Source organism: Erpetoichthys calabaricus, chromosome 12, assembly GCF_900747795.2.
Source record: "Erpetoichthys calabaricus chromosome 12, fErpCal1.3, whole genome shotgun sequence".
NCBI lineage: Eukaryota > Metazoa > Chordata > Cladistia > Polypteriformes > Polypteridae > Erpetoichthys > Erpetoichthys calabaricus.
Genome location: NC_041405.2, coordinates 138,842,432 through 138,857,557, shown reverse-complemented (window position 1 = coordinate 138,857,557; position 15,126 = coordinate 138,842,432). Strand labels below are relative to the sequence as shown.

Here is a 15,126-nt window from a genome sequence, read left to right as displayed (position 1 = left end):
TGCCTGATCTAGTTCAGAGTTACTGAGGACTAGAAAACATGCAGATGCTGGTTACTAGAGTTTGGCAGATATACCCAACATTGCAATTCTGCAAAAAACTTTTGATTGTTTTACTTTATATACAGTATATGACTCCAACTATGAAAACATTATATGACAGAACATTCTCAAACCCGCTTAATTTAATTCAAGATTGAGTGCCAAAGCCTAGCCTGGCAACACTTGGTGCCAAACAGGAATCAGACCAGAAGAGGTACCAGTCTAACGTAAGACATGCATGCCTACTCACACTAGGCCCCTATTAGAAATGCCAGTTAAACTAAAAACCCTAACTGAAAATCAAATTCTGATTGAAGGCCAGTTGATTCCATGACAATTGTCTGTTTTGCCATTTAGTACGGTCACCAGCCCATTTTCTTAACTTGTTATGCAGGGAGCTGGATCCATACTGGTCAGATGACAGCGGGTGTAAGGTAAGAACCGTCTCTAGATGGGGTGCCACAACATCACAGGGCACATTCATGCACATCAGGCTTACTTAAGATTTACCTCTCAACCTAAAATCTGTGTCTTTGTGATGTGGTAAGAAAAGTCTTGGACACAGGAAAACCATGCCAACCTCCACAGGAGGTGTCTTAATATTTCTGTCATTGAGGTCCAGGTTTCTGTGTTCACCAGTTCTGTCCTGACTTCTTTTTTTTTGCCATTATAGAGTGAACCAGAAATGGCATTTGCTGCTCCAGAAGTTCAGGCTCCACGGTCTGATGTAGCAGAAAAGGACTGGCCTCCAGCAGACGTCAGCACACTGAATCCTCAAACCAGTAAGCACTTGCTTTCTGTGTGTTATTGCACAGTTAAAAGTTTTTAATGCATTTGTATTTACCAGTTGCTACTGGACAAGACTCAACAAAAAGACCTAAGGCAACTACATGGGTAAGGAAGTAGAGCAAAGCAGTTGTACATGGAGTGTAACTTCTCTTTTATGAAAGCCTTCTCCAAGATGGCACCACTTGTAGTGATTTTCCCCTGTGTCGATACATCAGCCTGATTGGAGTCATCGTTAAGATGGGAAAAGTGAGGTGCAATATAGGGATGAAACACAAATTATAGTTTTGTCTGTTCCAGCCTTTGTGTGGTGTTTTGGATTACAGTTCCTTTGTTGTACTTCAGCTTCTTACCCCTTCACTTAGTAACAAAACATTCTTGGACCCAGTTAATCCAATTCAAGGGCTTCGGGGGGCTGTAGCTTGTCCAGTGCTATGTCCTGACTTATGATAAGATGAGATGCCAGGTCATCACAGCCACCATTCACACTCATACCGAAACAGTTTAGAACACTGGTGGGAAAACTATTGCCCTTGGCGACCCTTCTGAGGTGTTCTTAACAAGATGATACTACATTTAGCTGGTTTATGTGTAATAATGCTTCATTCAATTTGAAAATGGAAATTTTTGAGTTCCGAGTAGAAAGTTTCTACTGGGATGTCCCCACAAGTCGGATTTCCAACTTAAAAGTTGGGAGAGCCATACCTAACCCCGACCTCAAAATCCAAGATGGCTGCACTGCACATCAACAGAAGTGAAAGCTTTAGTGTTATACTGTCTATTAGTACTTCTGTCTATTTATGTCTCATTAAATCACTCATACATCCAGTACTGTCCAACTTCCATCTGTTGCTATGGTGTTTGAAAGCTCAAAATACTGCATAATGCAATGTTTAGTAGTTGTCTGTATTCCAAAAGAGCAAGCACTACAAATGTTTCCTAGAGCTCACAGATACAGTATGTATCTTGTCTAAAATGAGAGTGGAAGTTCCACCATGTACCTTACTTCATCCATTTGACGAATGATCTGGGAGGCTGCCGCTGGCTGCCCTTGTTTCCGTGGTTACTGGGGAACAAACAGTCTAGGTAGATTTTCGTTTTTAGTGCCATGACATGCAGTGCAGGAGAGTTGATACTTGTCAAAATGTGCTGGGAGCGTATTTGTGCTGCAGCTGGTAAATTTTGTGAATCAGACAACTCGCCTACAGATTCCTTCTAACAAATCCCATCTTTGTTGTAGGACAGCAAGAGAAGCCTGATAAGGATTCCCGGATCGTTGGAAAGCTGAAACACATGCTGCAGCATTCCGATGATGCACAGTTCAAACATGACTTCCTGGGATGCATGTCCAGGTAAGGAGAAAAGTCTCTAAAGCCGCCTTTCATATCAACACTCCAACTTGAATAATAACTGGATTTTTTTTTATTATATTAATATTAAAGTCCATCCATCCATCCATCAATTTTCCAACCCGCTGAATCCGAACACAGGGTCACGGGGGTCTGCTGGAGCCAATCCCAGCCAACACAGGGCACAAGGCAGGAACCAATCCTGGGCAGGGTGCCAACCCACCACAGGACACACACAAACACACCCACACACCAAGCACACACTAGGGACAATTTAGAATCGCCAATCCACCTAACCTGCATGTCTTTGGACTGTGGGAGGAAACCGGAGCGCCCGGAGGAAACCCACGCAGACATGGGGAGAACATGCAAACTCCACGCAGGGAGGACCCGGGAAGCGAATCCAGGTCCCCAGGTCTCCCAACTGCGAGGCAGCAGCGCTACCCACTGCGCCACCGTGCTGCCAATATTAAAGTCTTAGTTGGAAAAAGCACTGCGCATATTTTTAAAGTGCATTAAGCCAGAGGAATACTTTCAAAACTATCTTCACAAATGTAATGATAACAAAAATACCTGATTGTTATCACATAGTATTTGTGTTGGGTGGCTGTGCGTATCACATCTTCTTCTCCATACTGCTTTTAATGCCATCCACTCTGTTCAGCCCAGATTGCTAAGTGGATTGTTGTTTTGTCCAATGATATTTAAGGTTAAACTGTTTCCTGGTACAATAAAGTGTCTTCATTGTCAACGTGTGTGGCCCGACATGTTTCCAGTAGACACTGGCATTCTAGTCTTTTTGATGGGTGTTGCCACAGATCTGGCTGTTTCCATTTGTTGCTTTACCTACATATGCCATCAAGATACATAGAGGGAAAGTTTTTTGATGGAACTAAACTACGACATCTGTGTTTTTATTTCCCAGTAGATTTCCATATTTTGGACATAACCCTGAACAAATTGTGACCACTTTGAGTAATGTTATATGAGTCTGACTATATGTGAGCATGTGAGTTTTTGGACAAAACTTAGTCTGGGTAAAACGTGGCACCATTATTTGCTTGCTAAATACTAGAAACCTATTGATTTTGAGCAAAATGACATTAATAGATTTTACTTTGCAGAGACAGTTATTTTGATTTCCTTGTACATTTGCAACATAATAGAAGAAAGATAGCAAATCCCTTTTCCAGTTTAATATGATTCTTCAATTTCCTTCCATCTGTTCAAAAATACTCCATAGATGGGCCTGATAAACTCACAATTTTATGTATGAATTGAAAGTTACATTTTTTAATAGTGGGGAGCACAGAATGGTGGCGCACATCCAGTTTTCTATGTCCCAGTAGATGTTTGTGTGGGGTTTATACAGTATGTATATGTGTACTCCCGATTTATATGTGGGGTTTGCTCTGGCCCATCAGGTTTACCTCCCATATCTCCAATGACATGCTTAATATGGTAATTGGCAAGTTGGCTGCATGTGTGTGCATAGGCCCTGTGATGGACTCATTTCTTGTCCTGTTTGGGTGAGCTGCTGCACTTCACTACCCTCAGCTGGATTTAAAAGGTTTGAGAGAGTTGTACTGTCTTATGTATTGATTGTCGTACATATACAGATATATGCAGATTTTGAAATTGAGATTGGAAATGCAATAAAAAGAACTGATAGGTGGCACAAAGATTAAACATTTAGTGCAATTCTGGAGCCTAGTCCAATCAGTGAGGAATATGCATTGTCTCTGTATCTTCACAAAGACTTTATCTGCGTATGCTGGATTACTGCCACATCCAAGACCTAGCAGGACAATTTCTAAATTAGACATGTTTGGACATACATGTGTCCTGTGGTAAACTGGCATCCTGTACCAATTTAATTTTTGCCCTGCATCAGTTTGGGATGAGTTCTACCTATTTTTTTAAATGAGTTTGAAAAATAGATTGACAATTCTGTTATTACATGGCAACATGCAGGCAAGTTTTCATGGTATTTAAATATATGTACAGAGAGGTGCAGAGAGAAATGTCTATATAAGATGGAGGCATTTTCATGATAAGGTATTTAAGAAAGAAAAGCAAAAGTATTATTAAAGACACCAACCATCCTGCACTGCAGCCCACTTTTCTCCCTTTTCTGTTTTTTGCAAGTGGCCCTTTTCCATTCAAGTTATACTCAGGTTGATAGCTACTCACACTTCCAAGCGCATGAGTTTTTCTTATTTATATGGTCTCTCTGTTTTAATAAATGTAAGGTCCTGTATTCATTGTCTTTGTTTTGACATCCAAGTAAGAAGTTCATTGCACTTGAGCTTACAAAAAGAATTAATCCTAAGCACTAAATAGAAAATCAATCACAAATCATTCAGGTCATAGCCCTGACGATACAAATCATCCATTCTGGTCTCGGGAGAGGTGATCGCAGTGTAATGTACTGTACAGCCCTCAGCAGTGAATGGCTACAGCAGGTTACGTAGGGTTACATTAGTTTGTGGGTGGCTACTGCTGACTTTCAAAACACACCTGTTTTACATCCATCCATTAATGTTCAAATCTGTTTAATCAATATGAGGTTTGGTTGGGAGCAGAGTCTATTCTGGTAATATTGGATGGACGGTGAGCCAGTACTGCATGGGGTGTCACTTCATACCCACTCACCCACACTCACATTCACTCGCTCGCACCAAGCTGGTTAGCCAAACGTGAACGTCTTTGGGATGTAGGAGTAAACCAGAATGCCCGGGAAAAACTCACACAGTCCAAAGGCATTATGGGGCACTTTGTGTCATTCTATGTGACTGTTGTGATATACCTGGACAAATGACACATAAGACTAACATGTCATATTCATTCTCATATTCTAAATTAGCAAAAATGCAGATTTGTCATCTGGAAAAAAGTCCACCCTTAAATTTATTACCACTTCGTATCCATAAAATTAGAATTAGGTGTTCCTGATTAGGTGCCAATCATTAGAACCTCCTTAGGGAGTATGAACGTGGATCCCGTCTTATTTAAACCACAGATGCCTAAAGTCTGGTGTTCTCCTTGCTCTTAACGTGTAGGTGTCATCATGCCAAAATCAAAAAAGGTCTCTAAGGGCCTCAGAAAGAAGGTTGTGGATCCCTTTCAGTCTGGCAAGGGATCTATCTTACTAAACTACAGTTAATTTATGCACGGCGGACGCACCGAGGCGCATGCACACTGTGGCCTTGGCGCCCGCCCCAGAGTCCAGAGTCAAACGCACGCATGCGCACTGCGGCCTTGGCGCCCGCCCCAGAGTCAAACGCAGCGATTTCCCAGAGTCAATAGGGGACGCCCAAAACCAAATAACACAACGTGCTGCGCCGTGGCGCCCGCCCCAGAGTCAAACGCAGCGGCTTCCCAAAATGCAGCAGCTTCCCAGAGTCAGTAGGTGGCGCCCAAACAACATGGATAAAAACAATGGACGAAGGCGCCCACACAAAGAAACCGCTTTAGTTCAAATGGGGTTATTGAATTAAATGGAAACTTTACCATGCCTACGACCTGTGAACTAAACCTGAGGTAAAGCGTGCACGCCAGGTTGTACAGCCGCCCGGATGCGACCGGCCACATCACCGCATATACGACGACACAGCCATAAAAAAACAAAAACGAGACTGCATGAAGAAAAACAATAGCAGAAGCGCGTTGAAATGAACTGTCCCAGGACGTACCCACCCTCCATGATATTTCATCACGCACCGGCTTCCCCCCTGGGAATGGCCCATACTGCTTTCACGTGTGTTGACAAATATTGCATCGGATGGGAACAGTGCACCCTGAGCCAAATCACCACCGCAAATGTGCCCAAATGTACGTGTTACATCTAGATGACGCAGTATATCAACCACAGAGCTAATAATGAGAAACGTAAAGAGAAGCCAATACAAAAGCAGAGGCGGACGGTGTGGCACCAACTACAATTGCCTTAGTGCTAATAAAGGACAAAGAACAGGATCCGAGATGATACAATGTTCCCATCGTTAATGAAGTGGCAATTGTGTTTCAAAGTGATGACGGCGAGCCTCCGTTTCACCGCGATATTGTCATGCATTTACGTCCTGATGGAAACAAGGCGCCTACAACGCGCTTCTGAAACACCACAACCACATGAGTCCCAGCTCCAAAAAGAAACCGCTTTAGTACAAATATGTTTATGTAATTAAATGACATTTCCCAGGATGCACCCACCCTCCATGAGGTGATTGCCATTCTTGGATTTGCGATTCTTTCGAGAATCGCGGGCTTGCTGGTTTACAGAGATCTCCAAGTTAAAGTTAAATCATCTGTTATACCTGCATTTTTAAATTTAATATTGTTATTTGTATCAGTATGAATTTCCCCTTGGGATTAATAAAGTATCTATCTATCTATCTATCTATCTATCTATCTATCTATCTATCTATCTATCTATCTATCTATCTATCTATCTATCTATCTATCTATCTATCTATCTATCTATCTATCTATCTATCTATCTGTCTATTATATAGTGCCTTTCACATCTATCTATCTATCTATCTATCTATCTATCTATCTATCTATCTATCTATCTATCTATCTATCTATCTATCTATCTATCTATCTATTATATAGTGCCTTTCACATCTATCTATCTATCTATCCATCTATCCATCCATCCATCCATCCATCCATCCATCCATCCATCCATCCACAAGTGATGTTGATTTCAAACAACTGCTAATTTGTCCAAGACTGGCCGGCCTAGGAAATTCAGCCTAAGAGCTGACCATTTGATTCAGAAAGCAGTCTTCAAGAACACCAACATTTCATTGTGGGATCTGCAGGGAACTGCTGCAAACATTGGTGTCAAAGTGAATGTCTAACAGGACCGTACAACATTACAACATAAGAGACTGCAGAAATTTGACCTGCATATGAGGTGTACAAGGATAAAGCCACTGCTATCTGAAAAGAACATTAGAGCAAGACTACATTTGCCATTGAACACCTAGGCAAAGACCAGGCCTTTAAGAACAATGTGTGCTGGACAGATGAATCAGATAGTTGCTTGACCACAGTAACAGTTGATATATTTGGCTCAAACTGAAGACAGCGTTTCAGGAGAAAAACCTCATTCCTACAGTGAAGTAGGGTGGTGGAAATGTTCTGGTTTGGGGTTGCTTTGCTGGCTTCGACCTGGGTAGAGTCACCTAGGAATACTGCATCATATCAAAGTGTGCTTGAGGCGAATGCGAGGCCGTCTGTCTGAAAGTTGGAAGTTGAACTGGAAATGAACATTGGAATGATCTGAAGCACACCAAGAAATGCTGCAAAAAGAAGAAAGTAGTAGAGGGTTATGGAATGGCCTAATCAAGACTCTTGATTTGAATCCCATTGAAATGTTATGTGAGGATCTGCAATGGGCACTACATGCAAGAAAACTCAAAAATATCTTTCAGCTGAAGGAATTTTGCTTGGAGGAGAGGTCAAAAATTTCTCTTAGTCATAGACTGGATGGCAGTTATGCAGAATGCCTAGAAGAAGTAACTTCTGCCAAAGGAGGCAATACCCTGTAGTCCATTACATCTGTTGATATTTTTGTTGAATAAATGTTTGAAAATTATTAAGAAATTAAATTTTCCTTGTGTTTTTATTCACGTATATTGCTTTTTTCTTTACACACTGTTTGCTTGAAGATCTGCTGTTTTCCTGATCAAATATATTAAAAAAGTCAAAAATTTCCATGGGGTGTACTTTTTTTACATTATTATTCATGGAACACAGCAGTGACTCTGCAGGGTAGGCGCGCATTCCCAAACTGTAACCAGTTGACAGTCTTTCTAATGACACGATATCTGTGATTGACAGTCACTTGTCTTAAATAGAATAAAGGACATATTTACAGTATTACTTAATAAGACTTTTTTTCCATCTTCATGGACAGTTTCTTGCTGTGTTTTAACTGTTCCCATTCACTCTTTGGTTTAATGGCCAGAAATCCTGAAACGTTTTAGCTTACCTGAACGCCAGCACTGCTGTACGATCAGTTGATTTGGGTATGAAAGAATATGTCATAATTTATTGAGCCATGAGCAGATAGTCAGTGCACTAGGTAGGGATTTTGTTACATTGTGTAATTTGCATTCTTTCAAGTTCGGTTGGGCTTTGATGTTAATAACTTTTATTGATCAAGTTATTTAGCTGTCCTTCTAAAAGACACGCCCTGTGAGCTTGTCAGCAAGCTCATTCTTTTACAGTTTCAGGACATATTTTGTTATTAAAGGATCAAAGTGTAATATTGCCATTTCACCTGAGGGATCTACATGCAGGTCATGTCAAGGGCCAACTTGGGCAGAGTAATAAAAATCATCCTGTAACGTTCACAAAGTAGGATTCACATGTTCAGTGTGTGAACCCTGTGTGGTTTACTTTATTATTTTTAATAAAATGGCTTGGCATTTCCTCACCAAATTAAGAGTGAAGCTTATTCTTCCCCATGGGATATAGTGCCTTAGTGGTGAAGCAGTGAATATATTTCATCCGATTTCCATATTCCTACATCATTCAGTTTTCAGCACAATCTTCATTAAAAGATGCTTACCTTCATGGCCCTGGGCTACGCAGTGACCACACGTGACCGTGCCTGGGCACTTGCCTATGTGCCAACCGGCTTACAAGCCTTTTGAGTGTGTGAAGTAAATATGTAAGAAAACAGCTCTTAATTTATGTGTTGTGCCGTACATAAAGCGTACAGAAGAAGAAGCTAAGAATTTTTAAGTAGGGAAGAAGAAATTAAGAACCTTAAAGTAGAGAAGAAGAAATTAAGAACATTTAAGTATAGAAATAACTAAAGTCTTTCAAGAAAAGCTAAGTTTATAGAAGATACATTTTTCCCTTTTTTTGTCTTTTATTCTACGTGTGTAACTATTTTTTCTTTTATTCTTGTTTGGATTATTTGCTTTTAACTTTCACTAAATACCTTTAAAATGAACTCTTGGACTTTGAGAATTCTTTTGACACGTGTCTTACCCGTGCCTGATAACACCTTATATTCCAGCAGCTACACTAAAGTTTGACTGAAGTTTAGTTGTCATTGTATTGAATGGCTTTCCGTCGTCATAGAGATGGTCCTTTGTTAAAACGTCATATTCAAAGCGACTTTCATTCACACCACGCAGATGTTTCCTCTGGATACCGGAATCAGGTGCCATGACGATTTTATTAGGTGTTTAAGCTCCTTTATAATTTATACAGTCTCGTGAGGAGCACTAGCAATTCTCAAATATGTCCTACTCCGATGAAAGACAAAGATTAGAGGTACCTGTTGAGTCTTTTTCAAGTCGTCGTCGTAGTCCGATCTCAAGCGTAGAACATGCAGGCTCACAAAAATGCAATTTGTGACAAAGACTAGCAAGCCACGGACTGGTTTCCAGAATGTGACGGGCAACTCAGCATAAGCAGTAGCTTCCTTATTCATCACATTTCAGCACAATCATCCTCAGCGGGATGAGATGGAGTGAGCTGTCTGGAGTAAAGGTCCAGCTTCAAATACTCAGTAACGACCTTGAGACACATTAGGGTCTGCGCGTGACAGTATTCGGTATTTTCAATATCTTGTGTCCATGGCCTGACGAATGGCAGAGAGGCATTCATACCTGCTCAGCAGGTATAATTAGTAATATGTATTCATTTAATGGTTATGCACGCTTATGCATTTTTTTGTAATATTTGCAGTACATATTTACGCATATGAGCATAGATTTAGCATATTTATGCACACACATGTAAAAGTATTGGCTTGTACTCTGAGTGTGAGATGCACTATGAGGTGCAGAACACGATCCTTGTGAAATGTAAGCACCCAGAAACGAATCGGCAAATAAGACTTGAGGTTTAAAGCTCAACTCTTTAATACAACCAAGAAATTGTTTGAATATTTTTGGTAATAGAGAAAGAAAACCCAGGTTTAACATCTGAGTGCCCTCCAATTGGAGGTGATCTGATCAAGGAATCCAGCTTTTAGACATTTTCACCAAGCCAGTCTGCATGGACACAGCTGAAGAGTCAACACCCCAGGTACACACAAACTTTCTATTTCTGTTGTACCACTAACTCTTCTTTCATGATGTTAGATCAGCATTTAAAGTCAAGTTACATGCTCTTTTTCTGTAATGATTGAGTTTTTGGTCCTCTGCTGAGATGGCTTAAGTTGTGTTTTTTGGCTAATATTTAATCACAAGATAAAAGGGAGCCTGTGACCCTTCAGAATAATCCCACTTAAAACCCCTTAATCAAGTGGTTACTCTGACGTGTATGATTTAGGCCATGTCTGGTTGCACGAAATATGAGAGATAGTACATTTTTTTACTGGGTAGACTGTAGTCATTCCCCCAACTCAGTCCACACTACAGTCCACAATACATTTATTATGTGGAAAAAGCTACTTCTTAAAAGATAAAGGAAATGGATGGGCCATCGTTATGTTTCAAATGACGTATCGTTTAGTCCTTAGCTGCACGATGTTTCACTTGTGTAGAAAGAGTCACATGCTTATTGGCCAAGTGGGGCTCGTGCATCTTAATCTGAATTGTATGCTGCTTGCTTGCTTCTTATGGAAGCTTCCACTTGGCTGTTACTCTTTTGTCTTTCATATTGTACAAGTTGCTCTAATCCAATCCATTTTTTTTTTGTTTCTTTTCCCACCCCAGAAGGTCTGGACTGCCCCGCTGGATCTTGGCAGCCTGCCTTTTCCTTTCTATTATTGTCATGCTGTGGCTGAGCTGCGCCAGTCTGGTGACTGCGCCCGACCAGCACATCAAGACTCAGGTGAGACAAAGTTTTTGGTGCCTGTTGTGATGAAGGTAACCTCCTTCTTGATGATGTCCAGTGACCTAGCTGAGCTTTTTGATCTTGGTCGCCTAATAATTTTGTGTTTTATATTTATAATTAATTTACACCACTTTTTAGAATTGTTTTTTCTCTTTGACATTAAAGAGTAATTTTCTGTTGATCACTGCCAATAAAGCCAATTAAATCTGTTGTGATTCAGTTTTGTACAGCAATAGTATTTGAAAACTTCCAAGGGGGTGAATACTTTTTTTGGGCGCTCTATGGATATGAAGGTGGGGTGTGCTCTTAATTTTGTTTCATTTTGGACTCCGCACCAATCCCATCAAATTCACTCACAAGTTTAGGCAACGAAAGATACCAGTAGGCCTTTTAATTGGTGATTTATGAGAAATGTTGTCCTGATTAGTCCTCTTGTTTCTCTTCATCTTGCCCCACTTCTATGAGTGGTCCATGTTTTATACGTCTTGGCCTGATTTTTCTGGTATGTTGATTAAAATAAACTTCTAATATCTATTGTGAGTTTCCCAAATATTGTAGATTATCATGCCTACTATCAAATTCTGGAGTATTTAGGTTCATGTCCGTTTTCATCATTCCGTACGCTGCTGCTGGCAACATTCAATTTTCAGCAGCAAGTTCCACTCCTGCCACCTATGAAGATGAAGCAGTCATAGACCTGCAAAATGAGTGCACCTAACCTCTGTGGTTTTTACACTTTACAATTCTGTAGTGTAATCAATTCAGACATTACTGATAAGACTAACGGCGGCAGCAACCAAAAATAAGGAACAGTCATTTTTTTTAGCAATGTTGGCACTGAAGAAAAAGCCCAGTCTCCGAAGAGTTTGTGACTGGTACACACTTAGACAAAATTAAATGCAGTGGTCCATATGGTTTTCTGCTATTCTGCCCTTTTGATCCCAACAGTGAATTATTCGATTGTTCACTTTGAGTTTGAACTGTTCATTTTCAGGATCAGTAGTTCAGTAATCAGATTTGATGCTCATCACTAGATATTCTTTTCCTCTTGTAAATAACAGTGGACAGCACATTTTTTCAAACGTTTTGTTTCCTGAAAAACGTTTGGTGATTATAATAGACAGCTTCAAGCTAAGCATAAATATATTTCAGACTGACTATATCACATAGGAATATGGGTTAAAGTGAAACAAACTTTTATTGAATCTAGTGTGTTTATGCACTTAATGATGCTGACACACTGCATCAGTTCAGCAGAGCTAATAATGTTTTGCTGCTGATTTTCCTTTGTTCTTGGCATCTGACGCTGCTTTTCCATTGTTGGCAATGTCCTGATGAAACCTTTCACCATGTTTATTATCGACTATTACAAGAAGTGCAGTGAAGAAGTATGAATGCAGAAAATGCACCTTTAGCGACATGTTGCACTGCATGGTTTTGTATGCTTGAAGGTTTTTGTTGACTAGCTGGACGTAGTGGACATTCTCAAATACTTCCATAAATGCCTTCCATGTGATTTCCTCCAGCCTCACTAGCAGATCTCCAAACGACTTGACATTGATAACGTGTCCAATCTGTGGACCAACAAAAATGCCTTCATCATTTTTGAATCAATTATTTAATGAAACATTAGCCTTAAATATTGAAATGCTTTACCTTCCTTGTTCGCTGCTTTCACCAATTTTTTTTTTTTTTATCAGCCCAAGTTTTATATGAAGAGTAGACAAAAATATACTGTAGTATGTCGCCAAGTGGTTTATGTGTCCCACTTTTCTGCTGACAGAGTGACCACTTCTTTTTAATGTGATGAGACTGTCTAGCATGGCTGTCCCATTTACAGTACTTGGTATGTCCGAGCAGCAGGGCCACAATATTTAGATCACCACTTATGTTCCAGTTATATTTGTTATACTGGATATGTAGACTTACAATATGAGAGGAAACCACAAAAGTTGGTAATTGCAATGCAATTGTGCCTGATAGGAAAATGTAAAGGTGATTTTTGTGATTAGCAGGCCAAAATCCATAAGACGCACCGAAATGTGTTCATGAAGCTCCTCATCTTGCAACTCCCTCACGCCGTGTTGACGTCCTTTTTTTTTTTCTTTGTTTCTTTTCCAGCTCAGTATCAATGGTGACAAGGAATTCCTGGATGATGTAAAGAAAGTGGCCCCATACATCTTAACTCCTGTGATTGCTGTAGCTGTGAGCCAATCAGACGATGGTGAAGAGGCAGGCCCACTGCCTGTAAAAGTGGACTTGGACAAAACGGTTATCTGAGGCATCACTTTTCTGTTTCATTCTTATTTTGTTTTGGATCATTTGTCTGCATCCCCCTGCAGTAAAGTAGTAGAGTGTAGAAGCTGCAGGCCTGACAAAATAAATTTGTATATTTGCTCCTGAACAGTCATGTGCACAGACACTCATACTCCCATCTCAGTAAGGCTCTCATACATTCCATCTTTGTTTTTCTTTTAGACATTCAGCCAAGTTTGTGGTCGTTCATTCTTGATACATTTAGGTAAAGATGTGAGATGCCAGGCTGGGTTTATGTGGGGCAGGGGTGTTGGCTGGCACAATGGCAGAACCACATCAGAAAAGCATGCCACGTGGCAGCACTGCCCCAGCTGCATGGTGCATCGGGGGAATAATAAAACAAGTGGGCACAAGTGAGGTGTGCCTGTTTTCTACACCCTGGACCCACCAATTGAGATGCTGGCACCTTTTTCCTTTTTTTTTTATAGGCCCATGTGACCATTTTGATGTGAAGTGTTTGGCCGTGCACTTCCCAGTGTCATTTCGCTTTCACTTCCTGATTTGTTTCAAAGATTTGCTTTTTCTTGTTCTCCGTTTTAATAAGAATTGCATGGAATCTTATTTTTTAAGTGGATGATAGTGAATGATGAAAAGCTGCTCAACTTGGCTAGACCACCTGCTAAGGAAACTTGTTCCGGATAGATTTGTGATTGATTCACAGCGCTTATAGATTAGATTATGGAAATTTGTATTGTTTTTAGTTGATTACAGTTTAAATAATATAAAAAAAATGTGAAAGATTTAAAATGATTGACCTGATTATTTCACTCAAATGTATGTGTTTTGTTTCAGTTGTACTGCTGAGGCTGGGTTATAGAATTTGGGGGTGGGGAGGGCATTTGCACATTCTAATTTTTTAATTTTTTTTTTTAACTTGATGTATTTGAAGTACACTGCACTGACATCCCAGTCGAGACTGCGTTTGGCTAGGTGTTTTTGTTATTTGTTGCATACTAACTGTGAAACTGATGTGAGCCAGAAATGAATAAATGGATCCTGCTTAGCTCACCTGTTTTTGGACTCCAACCTTGACACTCATTTTGCACTTTAAGAAGTTTCTGAAGGTCTGAAACGTTTTAGAACATTCAAATGAGCGAGACGAGAACAGGCCATTCAGTCCAACAAAGCTCACCAATCCAATCTGCTTAATTCTTCTAAAAGAACTTTAAATCGAGTTTTAAAGTCCTACTGTCTACCACACTACCTGAGCACAAATTCCGTGTGTCTATGGTTCTCTGTGCGAAGAAAACCTTCCTAATGTTTGTGTGAAATTTGCCCATAACAAGTTTCCAACTGTGTTCTTGATGAACTCATTTTCATTCACAGGACTAATTCCCTTTATAATTTTAAACACTTTAATTATGTCTCCTCTTCGTCTCTTGTTGAAACTGTAAAGGCTCACCTCTTTTAATCTTTCTTCATAATTCACCCCCTGTAGCCCTGGAATCAGCCCTGTTGCTCTTCTCTGGACTTTTTCTAGTGCTGCTATGTCCTTTTTGTAGCCTGGAGACCAAAACTGAAGACCAAAAGGCGGAGTGGTGGCTCTGAGGCTAGGGATCTGCACTGACAATCGGAAGGTTGCCGGTTCGAATCCTGTAAATGCCAAAGGAGACTCTGCTCTGTTGGGCCCTTCAGCAAGGCCCTTAACCTGCAATTGCTGAGCACTTTGAGTAGTGAGAAAAGCACTATATAAATGCAAAGAATTATTATTAATTATTATTATTATTAAAACTGAACACAAGACTCCAGATGAGGCCTCACTAGTCCATTTTAAAACTTGAGCAGAACCTCCTTGGACTTGTACTCCACACATCAGGGCGCT

At 40.3% G+C, this 15,126-nt stretch overlaps 1 protein-coding gene across 2 annotated transcripts in view; it reads left to right on the top strand.

Annotated features, from left to right (window-relative positions):
* The window catches only part of tmem59l (transmembrane protein 59-like), a 98,180-nt gene extending 83,862 nt beyond the window's left edge, over window positions 1-14,318 (top strand). Inside the window, exons 5-8 of one of the 2 annotated variants that reach the window (XM_028816384.2) lie at window positions 713-821; window positions 2,066-2,177; window positions 10,871-10,985; window positions 13,110-14,318. In XM_028816384.2, the coding sequence (XP_028672217.1) occupies window positions 713-821; window positions 2,066-2,177; window positions 10,871-10,985; window positions 13,110-13,268 (495 nt within the window). In that variant the 3' untranslated portion in view covers window positions 13,269-14,318. Of the gene's footprint in view, window positions 1-712; window positions 822-2,065; window positions 2,178-10,867; window positions 10,986-13,109 lie in introns of both variants that reach the window. The other variant, XM_028816383.2, reaches the window with a different exon arrangement.
* The last annotated feature ends 808 nt before the right edge of the window (window positions 14,319-15,126 follow it).